Source organism: Neomonachus schauinslandi, chromosome 2, assembly GCF_002201575.2.
Source record: "Neomonachus schauinslandi chromosome 2, ASM220157v2, whole genome shotgun sequence".
Classification (NCBI taxonomy): domain Eukaryota; kingdom Metazoa; phylum Chordata; class Mammalia; order Carnivora; family Phocidae; genus Neomonachus; species Neomonachus schauinslandi.
The window spans coordinates 135211968-135236973 of record NC_058404.1 but is presented as its reverse complement, the minus strand read 5'-3'; the positions used below and the strand labels follow the sequence as shown (position 1 = coordinate 135236973).

At 34.9% G+C, this 25006-nt stretch overlaps 1 protein-coding gene across 1 annotated transcript in view; it reads right to left on the bottom strand.

Moving 5' to 3' along the window:
- The window catches only part of WDFY3 (WD repeat and FYVE domain containing 3), a 233039-nt gene that overhangs the window by 119525 nt on the left and 88508 nt on the right, over positions 1-25006 (bottom strand). Inside the window, exons 6-12 of the mRNA XM_044912920.1 lie at positions 20910-21102; positions 19026-19212; positions 16742-16908; positions 10165-10632; positions 8834-8935; positions 6204-6397; positions 1119-1576 (exon numbers count right to left, since the gene is read on the bottom strand). Of these exons, the coding sequence (XP_044768855.1) occupies positions 1119-1576; positions 6204-6397; positions 8834-8935; positions 10165-10632; positions 16742-16908; positions 19026-19212; positions 20910-21102 (1769 nt within the window). The remainder of the gene's footprint in view (positions 1-1118; positions 1577-6203; positions 6398-8833; positions 8936-10164; positions 10633-16741; positions 16909-19025; positions 19213-20909; positions 21103-25006) is intronic.

The following is a 25006-nucleotide window of genomic DNA, read 5'->3' as shown; positions in this document are numbered from 1 at the left end:
TAACTAGGGTAAGTAGAAAAGAGAAAAGTGGCTGAATCTAAATATAAAAATATCAACCTCAAACAGCTTGTTCCTTGAACACTTCAACATACTATGTTTCTTTTAACAATATATATGCATTTTTATTTTCAAGATGTTATACTTTCTTATCTAAACGTTAAGGTCAAAGAAATATTGTCAAGAAGGAAGAAACATCTCAGTAGATATTTCAAAGTAGATTACTTCATGGTAAATGACAGAAAACCTATTAGAAAGCTTTATCAAAATAGAATTATTTGCTTTACTTATGGGGCCAATACAGAAACAATCCAGTTATTTTACGAAATAAAACTATGGCAACTGTTAAAAGTGATAATGCTTGGGACAAATGAGCACCATGACCACTCTTACATTATTTTCAAAGAAAACACTTTAAGAACTGAAAATAAGTGATTTAGGTAAAGTGGCACTCCTATGATCTGCCTTAGAACCCTGGAATTCCCTCATGATAGATTTTATCACAATATATTGTCATTGTTTATGTATCTGTATTTAAGCTAACAGACGACCATGTCTAAAAGTAGTCTTGTGCTTGAACCCTCAAGACCAGCACAATAACATGGCACGCAGTAGGTGTTCGTTAAGTACTTGTTTAATGGAAGGAATGAGTAAACAAATCTGAAAGATCGAACTACCAATGTCTCTTATGGAGCTATATTCTTTTTTTAATGATTACAAAATGTTGAAAATGATGAGGAATGCTGAAAATGTATCATCTGTCTGGAAATACATGTAATAATAACCATGTTCTCCTACTGATAACTAGTATCAGTAAGTCTGGATGTACCTAATGTTGAGAATAGAGGAAAAAGAGAATAATAGTAAACACCACCATTAAAGTAAACTTCATACAAACTTCCAGTAAGTGCCTCAAAAGCTAACTGACCCTAGATTGACAAATAATACACAAATATTCACATTGAAAACCTTAACATTAGAGCAACAGTAATATTCGCAAATAAACTAACAGATAAGCAAATAAAAGATTCATTTTCATTTTCCTTCAGGCTAACTTATAATTCAAACCTTAATGCTGAAGTCAGACACAGCATACCCTTTAATTCAGAGCAAAGCCATACCTGTCAAAAGAATCTGTGGCTACTTTGTAGAGATAAATAAAGAGTTTACTGCAATGCCGTAAAGTGGGTGACACTGTGTCCATCGAGATTACATCTTCCTCCAAAAGTCTTTGAAATGGCTGTGTGTTTGAGGGGAAGACATTCATGGGGCTTATTTTTCTTAGGTCTGAGAAGCAGCCAAGAAATCGAACGGCATCTGCCAACTTCTCATACTGAATCTCTGTTTTGAAGAAATGAGAGTTGGCTGGCTCATAGCGCATTGCTGCAGTCAATGTGCAGAACACAGTGTGGAGAAGTTCAAACACTTGATTCTGGTTCACTTTCTCCCAGCCATTCTTGGGTGGTGAGCTCAAAGACCTCTCCATAGCAACAAGCAAGGATGTAATGTACACAAATCCTCCAACTTTCCTAAAAACTGTTCTTGAACGATGGCTTTCTCGAAGGACTGATAGGAGGGCCTACAGGGGATGAGAAAACAAACAAAGGGTTTCCCTTATAATTAAAATTAAAACAAAATACATGAATGTCAAGGGAGGAATATCATTTCTATGAATACCTCAAAGGAATGTTTTTGTCATTTCCCCATTAAGCAGCCCTATGAAGCATATCAAATATTTTACTAATTAAAAAATGACATATTACACAAAAACAGACATATAGATCAATGGAACAGAATAGAGAGTCCAGAAATAAACCCACACTTATATGGTCAATTAATCTATGACAAAGGAGACAAGAATATACAATGGGGAAAATGGACCGTCTTGGCAACAAATGGTGCTGGGAAAAATGGACAGCCACATGGAAAAGAATTTAACTGGGCCACTTTCTTACATCATACACAAAAATAAACTCAAAATGGATTAAAGACCAAATTGTGAGACCTGAAACCATAAAACTCCTAAAAAAACAAAAACAAAAAAACAAAACAAACAAAACCCCAAAAAACAACAACAACAAAAAAAAACACACACACACATACACAGAGGCAATAATTTCTTTGACATCAGCTGTATAAACATTTTTCTAGATAGGTCTCCTGAGGCCAGGGAAACAAATATTAAACTATGGGGACTGTACCAAAATAAAACGCTTTTGCACAGCAAAGGAACCCATCAACAAACAAAACAAAAAGCCAACCTACTGAATGGGAAGTGATATTTGCAAATGATTTATGTGATAAGGGGTGAATATCTAAAATACATAGAGAACTTATACAACTCAACGCCAAAAAAACAATACAATTTAAAAATGGGCAGAAGACATAAATTGACATTTTTCCAAAGAAGACATACAGACGGCCAACAGACACATGAAAAGATGCTCAACATCACTCATCATCAGGGAAATACAAATCAAAACAATAATGAAATATCATCTCACACCTGTTAGAATGGCTAAAATCAAAAACACAAAAAATAACAAGTGTTGGCAAGGATGTGGAGAAAGGAACCCCTCGTGCACTGTTGGTGGGAATGCAAATTGGTGTAGCCACTGTGGAAAACTGTATGGAGGTTCCTCCAAAAATTAAAAATAGAAATACCATATGATCCAATAATTCTACTACTGGATATTTATGAAAAGAAAACAGAAACACTAATTCGAAAAGAAGACTAAGGCTACATCCAAATCCTGATGGAAAAGCTTTTCTTTTGATGGAAAATGACATCAATGAATTCAGTGATTTTTATAAAGTAATTGTATTAAATAAGTAAAATACATATTCTAGTATAATTTTACACAATCATGAACACTTATGACTGTGTATGTATACAAACTGATTTATTCTAGAAAAGAAGCCAGGGCAGCCAAGACCTGAAGTATTTCAATTCATATAAAGTGACCATATCCTGATGCTTTGGAAAGAGGAGCAACTTCAGGGGACTTACTAGACAGTCCCTCTTGCAAAGTGAATTAGAGTCTGATGGCTGAAAGTGCTCTTGCCCAGAACAGCTGTAAGTACTATGAAATAAAACCTGAAGGAAACAAGTAAAACAATCTTTTAGAACTATTAGTTATTTTCTGGACTGTCATACTTTTAACTTAGTTTATTATTAAAAATAACACATTATAAAATTAGCTGATGTTTTATAGGCTATGTATAAGGTGTGTATTAGCGTATTTAAACCTCTCCTTAATCCTATGTGTTATGCACCATTATTGTCCCCACTTCATACATGGTGGTTAAATGTGGTTCAACGTGGTTAATTAACTTGCCTAAGACTGTACGGCGTACACAACGGCAACAGGAGGACATAAAACCAAGCACAATGCTGCCCCCACTCATGCACTTAACCATGACACTACTGGCCCAAAGGGCAATCTGAAAACTATTTGCCGACACGTGGGCTCCTTTTCCCTGTTTCAGTCACTGGAACACCATGGGTATCTAATATTACTTAAGACACCGTTTATTACGTTCCCAATCATTACATTTAAAAAGGCCATTTTAGTAAAATATCTCACATTTCTAATGGTATTTGAAGGGAAAGGCTAAATATTAATATATATAATTACCCTTTTGAAATACACTGCTTCAGAAATTAAGATATTATATGTACCAATGCCTTAATTATTTTAAAAGACAGAAAATATGCAATCTGTAGATACATACAAAAATCTAAAATTCAATGCATTCCATTATACTGCCAATAAATTTCCATTTTATCAGGATTTGACAGTACAGTTTCCCTATCTTGTCAAATTTAATAAACTGTACTTATACTTGCAATATCAACTTTTTGTTTCCTTTTTAAACATTTTATCACCTAGCCTGGAGATTAAATGCAAGGGCTTGAGTCAGAATGCTTGGCTTGAAATTTTGACTCCAATGTTACAAAACATTCTACCATGGTCAGCTACTTAACCTCTCTGTGTCTGAGTTTTCGCTTGTGTAAAATAGAGGCAATAATGATAACTTTCTCCACAGGAAGTAAAACTGTTAGCAAAGTGCCTGACATAAGCCCATGACCATCATCGTCTTCAAAAACACACTGGGGAAAACAGGACGAGTATTATTTTATATAGGAAGAAGGGTGAGTTCAGAGTCAAAGTAATATGCAGAAAACCATATTGCAGGTTGGAATTAGGATAAGGGTTAGAAAACAGTGCTTATCAACGCTGAGTCCCATCATCTATATTACATACTTCTGGATAAGTTCCCCTCCAACTACCTCCCGACTAACACTCTCCTGGCACTCCGACATCATCATAGCTTCATCTCAGTATCTGAAAACTTGCAAACACTGTGAATGATTTAATATGCTGCTTCAATCAATAATTAATGATCAGTAGCAGATGCTAAAGTACAACACACTGTTGATGCACTTGTAAGTGGTTAATTAGACAAAATCATCATATATATATATATATATATATATATATAAAGATTTTATTTATTTGACAAGGAGAAAGAGAGAGAGCACAAGCAGGGGGAGCAGCAGGCAGAGGGAGAAGCAGGCTCCCTGCTGAGCAAGGAGCCCGATGCGGGACTCAATCCCAGGACCCCAGGATCATGACCTGAGCCGAAGGCAGATGCTTAACTGACTGAGCTACCCAGGCATCCCCAACAGCTATATATTATCTACATAATTTGCATAAACATAATGCATACAATTCAAATTTGTGCATCAGGATAAGTATAAAATACCGCATATGGAATTTTGGGTTTCTGCACAAATAATTAAAAATTAAATTACACAGGTCTGTGGTTGTGTCAGCTGAACAGAGGCACCAAGAAGCAGTTCTGAACGCAGCAAAAATGGAAATTGAAATCGAGGTCCCAAATCCTCCTCGCTGCCTCCCTACACTCCTTCATGCCCTCAAAGCAGTGCCATGCTGGAGCTGGCTCATACTGGCTCTTGAGAGCCAACTGTTGTATTTTTGGAATTTTAGGTGTCTTGTTAAAACACAGGCATGATTAAAAATTAAGTTCTATAAATTTACAATTAAATAAATTATTTTAAAAACAAACATAATAAATACTCAAAGCTCATCACTTCCCAGTTATTTTTTGTATTTTACTATTGCCTGTACTCATGAGATACTACGTAGTGGGCTACTATTGTCCATCTCTTCCCAATCCACACTCAGTAACACATTAACAGCCCAAAACAGATCATAGTGGCAGTATTTACACCATGGAAATTAATAAGTACAACACATGAGGACCTCCCTCCTGCCCTCCTCCAGTCTGAGAGTCAGTTAATTACCATTCACCAGAACAACACTGCCTTACTATTACAGGTCAGCTCATTACCTCCTGCTGACTTTATCTATCAATGTTTTACAAGTTCAATTGAAAAGGCACCAAGAAAGAAGGAAAATGTATATTAAAAAAGCTGGCAATCTTAACATCTTTGGAAGGTACTTTTTTTTTTTTTTTCTGAACAATACCTTCAAATACACAAATATTCCCCAATATTTTTTTTTATTTTTAATTTTTTTAAAGATTTTATTTATTTATTTACTTGAGAGAGAGAGAGAGAAACAGCATGAGAGCGGAGAGGGTCAGAGGGAGAAGCAGGCTCCCTGCTGAGCCGGGAGCCCCATGTGGGACTCGATCTCAGGACTCCGGGATCATGACCTGAGCTGAAGGCAGTCGCTTAACCAACTGAGCCACCCAGGCGCCCCAAATATTCCCCAATATTGATACACATGTAGATTTCCTGCTCACCAGTGAGATAAGTTGTGGTCAGACTGTGTTTTAAAATAAAATGCGTATTCAAAATTGTTATTATACTCAATCAAAACAGGATGAAATATACAATAGGGTAAAGAATAAGAGAAAGTCGAGAAAGTCACTGAATAAAGCAACAAGTAATAAAAGAAAGCTATGATTCTAGAAGGTAGCTATTCTTGCTGTGATGTCTGTGCCAGGACTGGGTGAGGGTGTCAGAGGGGATGGAGATGGTGACCTCAGGGCCTCGGGGGCCAGAGAAGACACTAGCTTTTCTTCTACTACTATGACTTTAACACAATTTTAGACTTGAAAAACTGCAAGAATAGTTTATGACCAACTTAAGTCATTTAAAAATAACCACAGAATTTAATGGTAAGAGAGCAGTAACAGCTTATTAAATTTACCCTTAAAATATCAGTCTTCAACTGCAGTTCTGTTGGTGGGGCTGAATGCATTAAGCCCAGGAGAGTGCCCATGTCATCCTCCCCATTTGGAGACAGCACCAACTGCTGGATAATCATCAGGGCATGCTGCCGGCACTGTGGGTACTTCACTATATTATGTGCGCATCTTGCACCTCCAAATTCTCGGAAAATTCCTTGAAAGAAAAAAGAACAACATGGGCTAACTTAAAACCTTCTCAGTCAGATGGGTTAAAAGTTGATCTTTTTGTAGGAAGAATAACTCAAAAGATTGCAAATAAAACCCACCCAGCCATTTCACCTTTTAAATTACCACACACAACTGCACTATGGGAGGTCAGCAAAGAAGCAAATTCTCTCTAGACTGCCTTAATGAAAGATTAATGCCCTAACATGTTCACCATGTTCAAATTTTCCAAGTCTAGGACATTCAGAAATTTCACATGTAGACACAAAAGAGGCCAGTGGCCACTGTAAAGGTGGCTTTAAGCTGAACAATACTGGAATTTTTATGTAAAGGCTTTAAGCTGAACAATACTGGAAATCAAATTATGTAAAAAGTTTTCAGATGAACAACAGCCCAAACAAACAAGATTTAAACTGAACAAGGCATCCAAAGTATCTGCAAGAAAGGAGTGGAATAAATTATTCTTTAATGAGAAAAATCACAAGGAACCAAACTTCTTGATGAAGTAGAGCACATGAACAAAAAAAAGACAAACTCTGTAATAAAAAGCATCAGTCACTGTACCTCTCCAAAGACTTTTATAGACTGATTTATTTAATCTTTATCCCTTACTGTACAGATGAGGAAATGAGACATACAGAAGTTGGGTAACATGGCCAAGGTCACCCAGCCAGCAAATGACAGAGCAGGAGTGATACCTACATAGCTCAGCTTTAAAGCTTTAAGCTTTCAGAGTACCTTATACATGCCACTATTACAGTAGTTTATATCAGACAGTTCAGTATTATTTGTTTGTATGTTTGGCTCCCCATTAAACTTGGGATTTCCTTCTAGTCTGTGTTTCAGTAAATGTTTCCTGAGTGAAAAGCTGCCTGTGTATTTTGCTATAGTGGCCACTGTCCTCTATTTAATGACTTCCTATTTGCAAACTTTGTAAGAATTACATGGTCCTGAAGTGAATGGAAGTCATGTGCTGAGATTTAGCACACGGAAGATCATGTGTACTTACTTCCAGGTGACCAGTTAGTGCCCATTACATAATCATCATGGCTAATATTTTCTGAACACTTACTATGATCAAAGCACCGTCTGAGTGCCCAAGATCACATAGCTAAGTAATATCTTTCTTAACAAGGAAAGATAGTCATTAAGAAAAGAGCTTTGTGAAAACGTCTGGCACTCTGGGAGATGTGTTAAGTGACTTTTAGTCACACAAGGTAAGTTCTCCACTCTCCTCCAATAGAACTGTTCAGTCCATCCTGTGTAACACTAGCTCATGTCATCAAAAGATAATCTGCCAAATAAATCCTTTATAGTACCTTATTCTTTTATCTAAGTCAACTAAACCTAATTTGTGGAAATAAGGAGATTATGCATTATATCACAGATGAAATATCATACCCATTAAACTTCACCATACTTATTAAATAACCTACTAAATTCATTCAACTCTGTCTTGGAATTTGCCAAAACTGTACTTAAGTAACGACATATAATTACATGTTTACGTCTTTTCCCATCAGGTTATAATTCCTTCAGGGCAAGAATTATCTTTGTGTCTCGAACACCTAGCATGGTGCCTGGGACACACAATATATTTTAAATATGTTGAATATTGAGTTCCTTTGCATTCAGGCAAATAGGCAGTGCATTTGTTCACTAGTTCATTTTTTCGTTCGTTCATTCCTTCACTCATTTGTAGCTTTCCATAACACTTAAAATATAATTCATGTTCCTTGGCATGGCCTGAAAGGCTCTGTATGATCTGAGCCCAGCCTTCTCATCTCAATTCACCTCCCCGTTACTTACTCTTCTCAAACTGTATTGACACTGTTGCCTGAGAGGTTTCAAGTGATCTTTTTCAAGAGCAAGAGTGCTATTTTACAAATACAAATGGACTGTTAATGACAGATAGAAAAAGACTGAAGAGAAGTTGAGACCAAAGATAAAGATGTTATGAATCCAATCTACCTGGGAGAGGCAAGTTTTACTACAGAATCATTTTTCAATACCTCCTTAAAGTTGTAACATTATAATACTCTAACTTGAATTACTAAAAATTAAGAAAATCACCATAGGAAGTAGGTACTTTGGAAAATATTTAAACAAAGTCATTCTACTAAAAGTCTGTATTATGTAAATAAAAAAACACCCCACTACTCTAACGACTATTTTAAAAAAGACTACTTTAAAAGACTACTTTAAAAACAAGGCATAGTATTGAAATAATAATAATAATGTTACATATTTTGTCAATAAACTTGTAACGGTCAAAAGTTTTGTGTTTCTAGATATGATGGTACCGTCACTGAATCAACAGTTTTTTCTCTAAGTGATAGGAACATTTCAGAAGCAAGAGTCATTAGAGAAGACAAAACCAGAGATAATACTCCCCGAAGCATTTGCTAGTAACTTGTCTAGTCACCTGCATTTGTGTTGGATCCTTGAAGCAGCACTGTCAAGGTCTCCATAACCAACAAAGCCAGGTGTTTTTGGTCTTCAACTGAACTATTATTTCTTGAGTCCCCTAGGAAAAAGGACCAAAGGTTCAAGTCCCAAAAGTTGTAAGCTTATTTTTTTTCTTGATTTGGTTTAAATAATTTAATTATTTCTTTATTAGTCACTTTTACCACTAATACAAATGATATAATATACCCTTTAAAAATGATACACGTGTCTACCATCTACCAAAAGTAAGGTCAACATCAGTGTTTACGGATTTTATTTTCGTGTGGCTAGGAAGTTACAGTTGTCTATCAAACAGGAGAAAGGAAAATGCCAGTGTAGGGTGATGTATGGAAGTGATGAATCCCTGTATTGTACACCTGAAACTAATATGACACTGTACGTTAACTGGAATTAAAATAGAACCTTAGGGCGCCTGGGTGGCTCAGTTGGTTAAGCGACTGCCTTCGGCTCAGGTCATGATCCTGGAGTCCCGGGATCGAGTCCCGCATTGGGCTCCCTGCTTGGCAGGGGGTCTGCTTCTCCCTCTGACCCTCCCCCCTCTCATGTGCTTGCTCTCTCTCATTCTCTCTCTCTCTCAAATAAATAAATAAAATCTTAAAAAAAATATCTTTAAAAATAAAAAATTAAAAAAATAAAAAATAAAATAGAACCTTAAAAAAAAAAAAAAAAGGGAAAACGCCAAAGTTAAATGTATTCTTCTAACAAAGGTTTTCCTAATCAAGGCTAAGGTTAACAGGAGAAAACTAGATTTTAAGGCACTATTTATGAATAGTGCTATCTATTCACACTGTATTAATTCATTCAACACAGGTAATACTAAGTGCTTTTATCAGATTAGGAAGGATGAAAAATATTAAATTTAAGGTACCTAAAGGATAATATATGTGTACATATATAACATTGCTAAAAAGATTTATTTTTTTGCGCTCTAGAATTAAGAACATTGTGAGGCACCTAAACATCCCAATTGTTTCTAGGAGCTTTTTAAATTCCCTCTTAGAAGCAGAAAGTAGTACACATGAGTCATGTGGACCATAAATGTTTCCCTCAATTTTTATCTTAAATTCTTTTCCACCACAATGACATATTTCTAGCTGCCCCCCCACCCAATTCCCTAACAGAGGCTGAATGAACAAGTTAAATGTGGGAAATACTCACAAGGATATCACAATAATGCACATTAGTAAGTCATTCAAATCAACAGCCAAATGAAAGGCAAAACATGAACAAAACACCCTGCCCAAACCCCTTTGTCAAATAAAAGCAGAATTCTGGAAAATGCTTTACCTTGTTCACTTAGTGCCTGAGTTGGATCCTTCAAGAGGGCAGCATATTTGTGCAAAAGGTTTACCATGACCTCCAGAAGGCCCACCTCCCTGAACACATCTTTAAATATGTAGTCGTGTCGTGTAAACTTAAGAAGTGTCTTCATTGCAATAATGCTACAGTGGTAAGAAGAGCTAGATTTTAAGAGGATGCTAACACTAATGAGTTCTTTACAAGGGATGTAATTTAAGCTAAAAATGACAAACTCCAGCATCTCAAAGTATTTGCTTTGTACTTCTGGGAGTTTAGAAATCTTTTCTGCAAACTGTGACAGTGTGTGCTGTGACTCGAGGATGAAGTAATTGGCACTGTCAGCCATGTAAATATTTGTGATGGCATCAAGGATGATCTGGGCAAGGAAGCTGGTTTTTGCTTTTAAAAATGCATTCTGAAGAACTGCAAAGGCTTGGATGTTTCTCACACTGTGACCTAAAATGGAAAACAAGAACACAAAAGTAGGTGCTACATGATATTTTAATCATGGCAAACTAGTCTATTTAAACGGAGCACGAATTATAACATTTATCAACTGTTTCCTAAGAACACATCCTGTTTTCACAGAAAGTCCTGTTTTTCTCTATCTGACTTCAGTTAAAAACAATACTGTTTAAACTTTTAATGCATCATTATGAATATTCTAATTCAAGAATAGTATATATTGAAACATTAGACTGTTTTACAGAAAATAAAGCACATTATGTAAGTCCAGCCTTCTGAGTTTGGAAATGTGCAAGGATTTCACTTTTTATTATCTGTAAGATGGACCTTGACTGTAAGAAAATACTTTTAGCCTGAAGCAGTAAAAGGCCAGGGAGCAGCAAGAATGCAAGCAGGAAAACAGGGGGTTGAAAATTCTCTAAGTTCCAGTGTCCCTTTATCATGACTACACTAGAACTCTCATAAATTTTAATTTGAAAATGTATTTTGTTTTCAAGCTAAAAGTACAATTTCTTTACATATACGTGTGTTAAAGCCATTTATGGCTAACTACTAGCTGTATTTTTTTAACATCTGATTTTCAAACACACCAACCAAGAAAAAAAATCTGTATACCTGGCTCTTGTGAGGTAAATTAGTAAAAAATAATTATAAAGAAATTAACATATAAAGTATTTGAAGCACCTGAAAACAAGTGTTTGCCTCTAAAAATTGTCCCCATGTTCACAACTATTAGGAATACAGGGTATTTGCCAGAGTGACCAAAACATTAACCTAGAGCCAAGAAATTAGCATAGTGCCTTACAGAATAAGTCAGATTTCAGAAAGAAGATAAACACAGAACTAGGAAAAATTTAAAAATGAGTTAGAAGGACTGCCCAGAAATCCTGGCTTAGACATTCTTTAAAAAATGAAAAGATTTTTTAAAATCTTTAATCTGTACACAATTTCAATTTTGTCTGTAACATATAAACTTCTTCTATGTGTAGCAAATACTAAAGATATATTTTTACTTCCAGCTCCAGATTCATAATATGCTTGCTCTTTCAGGACATCTTTCCTTTTTATTACCTGCAGATAATACAAGCTCAGATGGACTGGTGGACATACAAATGTTAAAGTCTGACTACAAGTGACCAACGGTGACAAATAAGGTTAAAGGATAACTATATCCAATATTTTGCATCTTTCAACTAAGTGACAATATACCAGTTTCACTATAAAGAAAGGAGTCAAAAAGAGCCGAGTTTAGAGTAATGTGGGAAAATTTGGAATTTCCCAAGTTTTATCTTCATTATTTGGTTTGAAGTGATGTCAATGACAAAAGATAAGGAATATTAATAACCAATCCCAAGAACAAATTGTCCACCATAAAAAGCTGAACCGAATACAATGTTTAAACATACAACAATTAAAAGTCAAATATAGGGGCATGTGGGTGGCCAAGTTGGTTAAGCGCCCGCCTCTTGATTTCGGCTCAGGTCATGATCTCAGGGTCCTGGGATCGAGCCCCGTGTTGGGCTCCATGCTCAGTGTAGAGTCTGCTTGAGATTCTCTCCCTCTCCCTCTGCTCCTCCCTCCTGCTTGTGTTCTCTAAAATAAGTAAATAAATCTTCAAAAAAGAAAAAATAAAAAGCTTTCTGCTGGTGAGGATACAAAGTTTTATAAAATATAGAAATATAAGTCATTCTCAAGCATTAACATACAAAGATAAGTTTACCACCTTCATTAATAACCCAGTTTACCTTTTCCTTTAAATTTTGTATGTCTATACTGTTCCATTTGATTTAAAATCAGCACTAAAAATAAGGTCGGTAAACTGTACCTATGTACAGAGCAATGTAAGGTAGGTACATTCATTCTGACCTTTTAAATGTGATAATCAATGAATATGTAAAAAATTCCTTAGTAGCAGGAATTTCCTTTTCACAGATGATGAAAGGGAAACCAATGAAACCAAAGCAAATATTCCCCCAAAGTACTCTGAACAACTGACAAAAAGATAAACAGTGTCAATATATCAGAATATAGCCAGCCCCAACTCCTAAACAGTCTAAACTGAAGAGTTACAATCTGCGAAGACTATCATTGCTTCATTCTATCAGTGCTACACAGGACCCTGTCACACTTGGCTTTCCTCATCTCCATTCCTTTACAATAATCCATCATCTCTTATCCAAAACTAGATTAAAAAGAAAAGTAACAGGGGCGCCTGGGTGGCTCAGTCGTTAAGCGTCTGCTTTCGGCTCAGGTCATGATCCCAGGGTCCTGGGATCGAGCCCCACATCGGGCTCCCTGCTCCGCGGGAGGCCTACTTCTCCCTCTCCCACTCCCCCTGCTTGTGTTCCCTCTCTCACTGTCTCTCTCTCTGTCAAATAAATAAAGATCTTAAAAAAAAAAAAAGGGGGGGGGGGAGTTAAAAAAAAAAAAAGTAACAGCAAAAAACAACAAAAAAACCCCCACTAAAACCAAAAATCAAATTTAACAGTCATAGGTAAAAATGGATAATATTTTAAAAATCAACTGCATTTCTAGAAACTAGCAATAAGAAATCTGAAATGAAATTAAGAAAACAATTATGCTCATAATAGTATCAAAAAGAAAATATTTAAGAATAAACTTAACAGAAGAATCGAAAGTTCTGTACAATGTACACTATAAAACTATGCTTAGAAAAAATAAGACCCAAATAAATGGAAAGCTATATATATATATATGTGTATATATATATATATATATATACATATATATATGTGTGTGTATATATATATATATATATATATATATATATACACACATATATATATGTATATATATTCATGGATTGGAAGATTCAATATTGTTAAAATGTCAATTCTCCCCAAGTTGATTTACATTTGATGTACTCCCAATCAACTCCCAGTCTCAGGCTTTTTTTTTTGGTTTGTTTGTTTTTTTCCAAAAATTGACATGATCATTAAATTTGTATGGAATTCAAATGATGCAGAATAGCCAAAGTAATTTTGAAAAGAACAAAATCGGACAACTTAAATGACTCTATTTCAAGACTTACTTTAAAAATACAGTAAAAAAAAAAAAAAGATACAGTAATCAACGTCTTATAGTATTGGCTTAAGGGTGGACATATTGATCAATGGAGCAGAACTGAAAAAGAATCGCAGATATATGGTTATACAGTCTTTTCAACAGAAGGTCTTGGATAGTCATACTGGAAGAAAAAAACCTTATTTCCTACCATATACAAAAATTAACTTAAAATGTATCACAGACCCTAACAGAAGTATCAAAATATGAAACTCCTAGAAGAAAACACAAACCTTAGTGAATTTGGTTAAATAAGATTTTTTCAGTATGAAGTAAAAAATCTGCAAAATATTTTTAAAATAAGTTGGACTTCATCAAAATTAAAAGTTTCCATTCTTCTAAATGCTACTAAGAAAAAAAGGCAAGTTAAGACCAGGAGAACATACTTACAAAATATATAAACCTTATAAAAGATTTATCCAGAATATCTAAAGAACTCTTAAAATCCCAATAAAAAGAATAATCCTATCAAACACTGGGCACAGAGTTCTGAACCAAAGTAGAGAGATACAGATGGCAAATAAACACATTAAAAGATGCTTGAAATTATTTCAAAAAATGCAAACTAAAACCACAACTAGATACTACTACACACACACTAGATTATCTACAATTAAAAAGACTAACACTACCAAGTGTTGCTGAGGATGTAAAGCAAACTTTCTCACATTGCTGCTGACATGAGTGCAAATGGGACAGCTACTTTAGAAAACATTTTGGCAGTTTCTCATAAAGTTAAATATACATAGGAGCCAGCAATTCTACTGCTTGGTATTTACCCCAAAGAAATGAAAATGTATGTCCCCACAAAGACTTGTTTCATATAAATATTCACAGTAGCTTTATTCGTGACAGTTAAATACATGCCATCAATCGGCGAAGAGGTAAACAAAGTGCAGGAAATCCACATAAGGAAATACTATCCAAAAAAGGAACAAACTTCAGATACATGCAATAACATGGATGAATCATAAAAAACTACATACTGTAGGATTCCAGCTTATGAAATTCTAGAAAGGGTGAAACTAAAGCGGCTCAATGGTTGCCAGGGCAAGTGGGGCAGGGAGCGGGGATTGAACGCAAGGGGAACAAGTAAATTTTTAGAAGGATGGGAATATTCCCTATCATGATTATAGTGGTGATTACACAAGCTTATATATTTATGGAAACTCATCAAATTCAACACTTAAAATGGATAGATTTCAATACATTCAAATGATGTTGGCCAGAAAAAAAAAAAAAGAGATTCCATATTCTCTTTATGTGAAACAGAGCTGTCTCCTTTAGTCTGCACAATAACCCTACAAAGCAGGCCATGGGAAATACATATTTTTTGACTTACCGATGAAACTCAAAATGATCTAGCTTGATTCATGCATTTTATAGACTACTACCATCAATTTTTCTGAAGAAGAAAGTGATATTTAGAAAGGTTCGATGACTCATGTCATCCAAATTCTGAATCTTAGGGCACTGTCCTTTCTAGTTAACCTCACTTCCGCAGACATCACATCACTGGATTGTCCCAGGAACCCCCGGACATGCTAGGTTATATATTTATTATCTCTGATACAGATGAGACAATATGAGGAAGACCTATGAGGAAGGTCAATTTTGCTACATTAATTCTTTCATTACAAAATTATGCTATATCGTAACTAGCTATTATGCCAGTATCATGATTGGATTGATTAACCAAATAAAACAATAAAATTTAAAATAGGAAGTATGGTAAGAGCTATTTTTAAATTAACTCAAAGAAACAGTTAATTGTGGAATACTCAAGATACAGTCTGTATATTGGAAGTTTTTTTTGAGAGTCCTATTTTTTTCTTAATATTTAATAGAGTGAAACTTTGAACTGCTCAGTAAGAAATGCCTGCATTTCTACTTACTAAGTTCTATATAACCTACACATTGAGAGTACAATTTACTGTAGGACATCTGACAACTCCAATCTAAGTCATGACCTTTCAATATAATTTTCTCCAGTAAATTAAATTTAGGATTTTCTAGTAAATCCATTTATTCTCACCAAAGAAATAAATTTATAACCGCTGACTTCTATGTCATAAAAGACATAGATAACGTACTGTGAAATTTAAATAACCAGACATGTTGATATTTTCTGGCTAGTTAAATTTTACATGCAAATATCATAACTGCATCAAATATTTATTAAGTGACAATCATAGTCAAGAAACTATGAGAGGCCTTCATGCTCAGAGTCTTTTAGAACAATTATTATGCAGTTAAAAAAATTAAACAGTAAAACTAGCTTGCACTCTTATGTAACAAAATGTTATTAATTAAACAAGTTTTCTTAGTAAAAGATCACTAGATGAGGAGTCAAAGTTAGGAAATTCGAACTATAAAATTTACTCCCCGATCTGAAAGAAATAATATAACGTCTTTGTGGGGCGCCTGGGTGGCTCAGTTGCTTAAGCATCCAATTTCGGCTCAGGTCATGATCTTGGGTTGTGAGATCCAGCCCCTCATCAGGCTCCATGCTGGGTGTGGAGCTTGCTTAAGATTCTCTCTCTCCCCTTCTGCCTCTCTCTCTCACAAAAAAAGAAGAAGAAGAAAAAGAAGTCTTTGTACCTATATTTGCTTAGTTTTAAAATATAAGCATTTGCGCCCCATGCTTTCTATTTATACCTTAGAGATAACAAGGTGATCAGTGTGTGTGAATCAAGTTCCAACCACATAAACTGGAAATGCATTAGCGTCCCAACATTCAAAAAGGATATGTTTAGATTATTAAGCTGTTTGAATGTTAAGATAAAATACTAAAATGTAAATTTCACTGGCTGATGTTACAATGTTTTCATAATATATATTATTCTCAAGTACATGAACTGGTAAGGCTGTCACTCAAGAATTTGTACCATCAATAAAGCGTAAACTCTAATGAAAAACAGCCTTAATACCTTTATACATGTAACAAAGAGCAATCAAGTCAAACTGATTGTGTCTACTTCTTTGAGGGGCTCAGAATAGAAAAAAAAAGACTCACCTTTGCCTGCAGGCTGAGGTACTGCAAATCCAGGCAATAAAAAGGGTGCCCCTGTGGTAATACCAGCTGGTTTTAGTTCACTGACACCGTATGTTGTTAGGGAAGTTATCAGATTAACCAGATCTTTCAAGGCATCTTTGGATTCTGCTTCTTTTGCTTGTTCCAATCTAGGAAGAGTATGGTTTAGTAAATATTTTTTCTCTTTTGTTGTACTCTCAAATTTAATACAGAAAGAAATTTTCAATTTGTATATGCAGTAAGTAAATGTATAAAGTACTCCAAGAAGTTTCTTTGTACAATTTCTCCTTATATAAAAACATACTATTTTTTTTAAATCTACAAATTTTATTATAAGACATTACACCATAATGAAAGAAAATTATAATAGGCTAAGACCTCACATATAAGTGCTGATTTTGCATTTAACAATGTTATTTTAGGTAGATCACTAATCTTTGGTAGAAAGTATCTATAAAACAAAAGAATTACATTAAATGTCTCTCTCTCTTTTTTTTTTTTTTAAGATTATTTATTTATTTATTTGACAGAGAGAGAGAGAGACAGCGAGAGCAGGAACACAAGCAAGGGGAATGGAAGAGGGAGAAGCAGGCTTCCTGCTGAGCACGGAGCCCGACGTGGGGCTTGATCCCAGGACCCTGGGATCATGACCTGAGCTGAAAACAGACACTTAACAACTGAGCCACCCAGGCGCCCCACACTAAATGTCTCTTAAGTTCCCTAAAACTCTAAGATTATAAAGTTTCACTGTTTACAACTAAAAACCTTATTAACCATTTCTTTCTGAAGACATTTTTTCTGTTAACAATTTTTAAAAATGAATTTCTTGGAAAGAGTTCTAAGTCTTTATCTGTCTCATTAATTAATTCAGATACTCTCATTAGAGTACATTTAAATAAAGTTCTGAAGAGTCTAACAATTTTTTAAAACAATATTTCTTTAAAAGAAACATTTGGAGTCATTATGGAATTATCTTTTGACTGTGGCTTGAGAACACAAAATGGGGTGCAAAAACTCTTGAAGAGTAAGATTTATTGGGGCTTCCTCCCTAAAAGAACTAATTATTCTCATTAAAATAAAGCTGAAGAATGCACTAAAGTAGAAAAAAGTATGTTTCACCTCACAACTAAGACACTTTTTAATATTCTGATATGGTTTATAAACTTGCCTTTTTTTATTGTAAAAAGTTTGGTCTTAATAATAGTTATTTTTATACCATATACAGAATTTTATAACCTGTTTTTTCCATTCACCAGTGTTAACACAAATGCTTCTCCTTTTAATATAAAATCCTTATAGATATTCTTTCAATGGTCATGGAGAGCCAACCACAGATTTGGGGAGAGGGAGGTGGGACAGCCAGTAGAAATCAGAATATAGGAGTACTAATACACATAAAATTTTGTCTACATTTAGGATTATATTTTTAGGATTAATAACCATAAGTGAAATTATCATGTCAAAGTGTATCAACATTTTTGAGGCTCTTGATTGTATCTGATCAACCTGCATTCTCAAAGGATTACACCAATTAACAGCCCCCTAGTAATGTGAAATGCTTACTTCATCAACTTTTATGTCCTCCTTTGTAAACTAAGATATATATGCAAAATTGTATTCTGGGGAGTTGCTTAGCAGTAGTGGCAACTAGGTTAAACTGCTGTTAGAAATAAGGAGTTTACAAAATAGTGCTGGTTTACAACAGATCAAATGATTTAAAAGTAAGTAATGGGCCAGAAACAACTAGTGAGACATAAGTAGTTTCTTCCTAATAAATTTGCAACCAGCCATTTCCCCAGGATACACATAAAACATTTGGGATGGGAAAGGGGGGCTTGTGAAACATTTTGTTTTATATATACATTTGTAAGGTCTCATTCAATCTACATAATTATTCTTGTTATTAACTACATTAATAAAGCACTGGTATAGTAGGAAATCCCAAAAATATAATTAAGCACGAGTTTACACTTTAGGAAGATGTTAATTAGTTCATCTAAGCTCTTCTCCCTCAGCTACTGAAGAACAGATTTACTTCCACACCTAACCATGGACTCCACCACGTTTGTAGCCTGCATTTGTGAGCTTAAACTCACTTTTTATACTCTGTTGACAAGAATAAAAAGAACTGATTAAAGCCAAAGGGATAAAGTATACATTGAGTAAGTGATTAATTCCCTTTTTTGCATGGCCCCAAACCACATTGTTTCCACTGACAAAGACTGAATAGACATTTAAAATATATTCTTAAATTGTGGGGTTTTACCTAAGCAAGAGATCACAAAGGAAATTATATCCTTGCCATATCCGAAAATCATCCAAAAGAGTTTGGGAAACATCACTCGAATCTTTGAGGAAACAAGAAAGCCCAGCAAACATTTCAACAATTTCTAGGGGAGACAGGTCATCTGATTGCTGCATATTCTGAACACATGTAGATAAACATTCTTTTTCTGCAAAAATTAAGAAATAAATATGTATTATTTATGTCAATTGCTTAAGAAAATTTTTATTCTTAAACCAGTGTTTAATGAAATATTAAATTTTAATGTATCTATAAAATACTGTAAGATAAATGTTACACATTCTCAAGTAAATATAAGATTCAAATTCACTGGAAAAGCTCTGCCTCTAAGTACTAAACAAAGGGTAATACAAGAAATGTTGAAAAATATTTGACATTTATTATAGTTTTTATATCATACTTGGATGTTTTTCATTAAACAAAATGATTGCTTGCTGCCAAACGATATTTTTGATCTTTTATGTTAGGATAGTGAAAGGATGGGAAAAAGAAAACCCATCTTCAAAGTTTAAAAAGAAAAATCCAATCATTAGTTTAAAAGCACAAATTAGAGTGAATATGGACCAATGAGATACAGAAATACTTCAGGAAAGAAAATTTTTTAAATTACGTTTGCACTGTATATTACTCATTTAAAGCATAGTTATACCTTCTCACTGACTTTGGCGATTAAAATCTTTTCAAAAAAGATGTTCTCTCAGCCACCTGCAGGCACATCTGCAGGCCTAGTCCAGCCTCCCAGTCAGAGAGACGCTGAGCCTGGACCCTCGAGCAGGCTGTCACACACTCCTCACCTACAGAAGCTTTCCCAGCACAGCCAGGGTTTTCAGCCTTGTGGAGAGGTGCTGGGGGGATGTGACGTGTGTCACAGAAGCCCTCACACAGCTGGGCAGGCACTAGGGTGTGAATATAACTCATTTGTCCTTGTAGCCCCTTCTGATCTTTTAGTTAGAGCAAATTTTCCACAGAACACTCATAACTTAGCAAAAGCATGGAGGAGTATGGTTCGAACAAAAGCAGTTGACTCATGAATCATGAACAAATTTAAGAATAGAAATGGGGTTCTGAATGAAGCATAACTCACTATGATTTATTAGTTGTTCCATGAAATAAAATAGAGTGTAAACTCTCAAAAAAAAAAAAAGATTTTTCTCTCTCTTATCTTTAAAGAAATTTGTCTAAAGACACCCAATGTCACATAACAAAAGCTAAGGAGATTTAACATGGGAATGTAGGCAAGAACCATTTAATGACTGACTGATGTTAGGTGAGTAAACAAACAATTGTATTAGAAATTATTTTGTAAGATTTTCAGGAAAAAATATATGAGAAGTAAACTATATGAGTTACTACACTGTCTCCTATTAAGACATTTTAAAGGGTAGCTGACACTTACATAGGAGTTAAATAGAATGCACAATTTCTCCTTACTGATGATAAAGAATCTACCTTATTTCATTTATGCCCATTGGACAGACACTTATCTACTTATGAAATACCTTCAGGAAAGCTTTAAACTATAGCATCTCAAAAAAATTTATTTTTTCAGTAGAAGAGTAGGGAAGAACAGGCTACGACACCAAACTTAAATTATGATTAAACATTTACATGACAATGAAATTACTTCAACTCTTGTAGATATCCATTGTTTGGAACATATAAAAATTTCTTACATTTGAAATGTCTCACAAATAAAAATTTTTTTTTTCATCTGGCAAGTATCATTTTTAACTTAAAATAGAATCTTTAGAGAATTGAGAGATAAAAAGCAGTCTGTCGTCATATGAGGAAGAGAAAATTGAAAGAAACTTAGAGCACCGAAAATGAACATAAAGAAATATTCACCATGAATATACTTTACTACATTGACACTAAGACCATGACGGGATATGGTCATAAGGACTTCTCCAGCACTCTTCCTCCAAGGCAGGTTGTAGGGAGGGCACCAAGAGGTTATTGCACTGAATAAAAGCTGGAGATCATCTTTTTGAGCCAGCTCCTCCGCCGGAGAAACAAAACTGCAGAGTTTCACTAAGATCTAAAAAACAAAACAAATGTGTATTTAAATAAATGAATGGTTGGGTAAAGGGAGGAGCTAGAAGAGGACTAGATCTGGTTATTAAAAACTCTGAAAGTCCAGGATTAGTATTACGTGATATCATTAAAGCCACAATGATGGGTGCTCTAACTTAGGCAACGTTAAAAAAAAAAACATCTATAATTTAGAAGTGTGTTAAGACCGTAAGCCAGACCTACTTTTATCAGCTTATTTAAAAACAAAAAACAAAAGAAAAAAAACCAACTCTGTTTACTATCCTGTCTTCTCTGTGGTATTTTTGCATACTGACTCTGAAATGGAATAAATCAACAGTAACTTTCAAGGTCAACATTTTGGTTTTCTAATTTGGTTCTTTAATTCTTAGATTGTCATAGATGAGATGCAATTTTCTTCTCTAAAAAGGACAGTTTTAGGGAGGTGAGAAAGTAAAAACAGGTCTTGAAAAGTGTTTCGGAATTGTTCCAATTTCTATACAAGTAGAAGGGGATATCACAATAATAAAATCATCTTAATTCAGAGGTATCTTTCAGTTAAGCCTAGTAGCCAAATATCTTCTAAGGCTTAGCTTTCAAAGAAGATTCAAAACTTCTTAAACTTTGGAATGAGAACTTATTTAACTATGATTTGTAGAATACACATTACACAAGTACTCAAAGCACTAAGAGCCACTATTTGCAGAATTCAGCCATGGTTTCTGCCTTCGATGGATTTTTTTCTTCTAATCTTGACTCAGCGTCAGGAGAAGTTAACTTTTCTTCTTCTTGCTCAAATTCTTTTCTAAATATTTAAAAATATATGTAATAATGAATAAAGTAAGTATAATTTATGTAAATTTTATTCTCTTGAAAGATAAGTGCTTCATGAAATTCGAGTATTTCAGTATCTGTGGGGAAACTGCTAAATATAAAAAAAGTATTTAAAATATGTTTTGTCTAAGAAAGATAGGTTTTACTTTCCCTATTACCTTCAATGCAAAAATTTACTTAAATAGAAGGGCTTTCTAATTCATAGCTGCCAAGTATGAGGAACGGGGGAAAAAAAAAGGACCAAGAATTCAGAGAAATAAGATATTTACAAAATTGGTAAATACAGGTATTCGTCCCCAACAGACACACACAGAAATGCCTGGAGAAACTGTTGGATACTGACTTAATACATGTAATAGGTATTATCTTTTCCCATATGTGTCAAATGCAACAAAAAAGATAATTTGAAAAAAAGATCATCAACTGCAGCAAAAATATCTATCCTCGGAAACGTGTATTATCAATTATACCTTTCACTGGTTCTCATTGGATGTCATTGCTCTAATTTGTAACATAAAAACAAACCCGAAAATAAAATACTTTTTTCCAAATCAAATCTTTGTTCTCAAAAATGAACTGGATTTAATTCCCTAAATTTGTTGATTCTTAAAATAACTAGTTCTTAATCTTTAAAGGCAAAAGGATTCTCAGAAATAATCTCATGTAATCCTTTCATTTTATAGAATAAAAAACCAAAGAGTCTATATCTCATTCCTCTTCTCCCATACACTATTAAGTCTAGCCAAGTGTGGCAGAAAAAATAACTGGCCACATCAACACAACAACAACAAAAAATCCCACAAAACAAACAAACAGAACAACACAATGAATGCCTACATGAAGCAGTACCAATGCTAAGGTCCCAGGAAACCATCTGTCACGTAACATAAACATATGGATTTCAACTTTCATAAACAATATGTGCCCTGAAAACATTTAGTAAGTCTGTCTCCACTGGCATTCTAGACAAAATGGCGACCACAGTGTCCAGCCTGTAAGGAGAAACTGAAACGAGGAAGTGAGGCTACAGGAACCCTGCATTAGGAGGTGGGAAGAGCCAGGCCCCCACCCCTGCCACACAACTGCTGTGGATCACAGCCTCAGCTATTAGTTTCTGTAACTTTAAATGGGGAGTTTCATTCAAATTCTCTTTGAAGTTCCTTTTGGCCTTAACATTCAATGGTTCCGATATGCTGAAATGAATCTCACATTCATTTGGAAACATCCACTGCATTCAGATACAGAAAACATTTTTTTTTTAAATAAAGTTTCAGAAGAAATCTTTGCTATACTTATTTAGCATTAAATACATAAAATTCAGCTTCCATTTATTGCCTAAGGTATTAATTAGCTCTTTAGAAAAGCTTTATTGAAATAGGGTTACTAGTCTAATAAGCAAAGAATAACCCGCCACATTCATTAGCAATGTCTTAAAGCAGCTTTAATCTTATGGGATTTACTCCTTTGTTTATTCCCATTGCTTTTCTCATCCAATCTAATTCAGGACTCAGATAAACATAAATTCTAATCCTATTTCTGCCATTTGTTCTCATCATCATTTTGTGGAAAAACAAAACCTCTAAAGTCATGGGTTGTCTTCCAAATTGTATGAGATAATGGAGGCTACCTAACCACTAGCAAAAAGTTATCTAAGAAATCCAGTGTTCAACAAATATTTGTTGAATTTGTACTTTATTGATAATCCTGTCTTGTCTTTTTTTTTTTTTTAAGATTTTATTTATTTGAGAGAGAGAGAGCATGAGTGGGGGGAGAGGCAGAGGCAGAGGGAGAAGCAGGCTCCGCATTGAGCAGGGAGCCCGACCTGGAGCTCAACCCCAGGACTCTGGGATCACCACCTGAGCTGAAGGCAGACGCTTAACCGACTGAGCCACCCAGGCGCCCCATGTCTCTTCCTTTCTAAAACTGCCTTAGTCTCCCTCTCTCCTGTCCCTTCATTGCTCACACCTCCACAAAGCTCTGCAGCAAAGACCCCATTACTACGAGGTGCAATCATCACCTGTACCCAGCTCTACCTTATCCCCTGCAGATCCGCTGTCCTCTCTGTCACTCTGACAATAGCGGCATTGGTGGTGGCAAGAGCAGCAATCACAGGGACTTTCAGGTCATGTCTACCACACCCAGGACAGAGAACCATCGCCTTGTATATTATTCCACTTAAGCCTCACAAAAATCCTTTAGGTAGCTATCGTTATTCTTATTTCAGAGGTAAGAAATCTGCATCTTAAGTTACGTAATTTCAGTGACCTGAATTTAAACAGGTGTGGTTTCTTTTTGTTTTTTTTTAATGGAGGTGGAAACATGTAACACAAAATTTATCATCTTAATCATTTTTAAGTATAGAGTGGTGTTCATTACATGCACGTTGCTGTACAACAGATCTCTAGAATATTTTCATCTTGCAAAACTGAAACTCTATACCCACTGAACAACAATTCCTTGTTCGCCACCCTCCAGATCCTGGGAACCACCACTCTACTTGCTAAGAGTTTTACCACGTTGCAGTCACATAAGTAAAATGATGCAGTCCTCTTGTGTCAAACGTGGTTTTTTAAATACTCTATTAGTCCCATGGACGAACCATATTCCACATGTGTGTACTTCGTTTTGAAAATTTTCTCCCAAGGAAGGATATCAAAATGATGGCAGTATTTCCAGGCTAACTAACAAAGATCTATTTAAACCTTGGTTAACTGCTAGTGCTATTAAAAGACAGCAGCAACAGTGGTGAAGAAGGACTTCACAAGCAGGGAGCAGAGGAGGTGGCAGAAGCCACTAAAATAAACTGCCTTTTACAAGTAAAATATTTATAGGCTAGGAATTTCCTGTATTTAGAGCAACAAACAGAATTTCTTCATATTTTAAGAAATATTGCCCCAAATTTAATATGATTGTCAACAGAAGTTCTTTCTTGCTTCGTTCATTTAGAGATGTTATTGCTTTATCAAAGGTAACCTTAATAGTTGAATCTGTCCAGAGAAATAAACTTGTTAATGCCTCACTCCATTACTCCTTAAAATAAGTGTTCAGATTCAAGAAATGTGACAATTATATGAGAT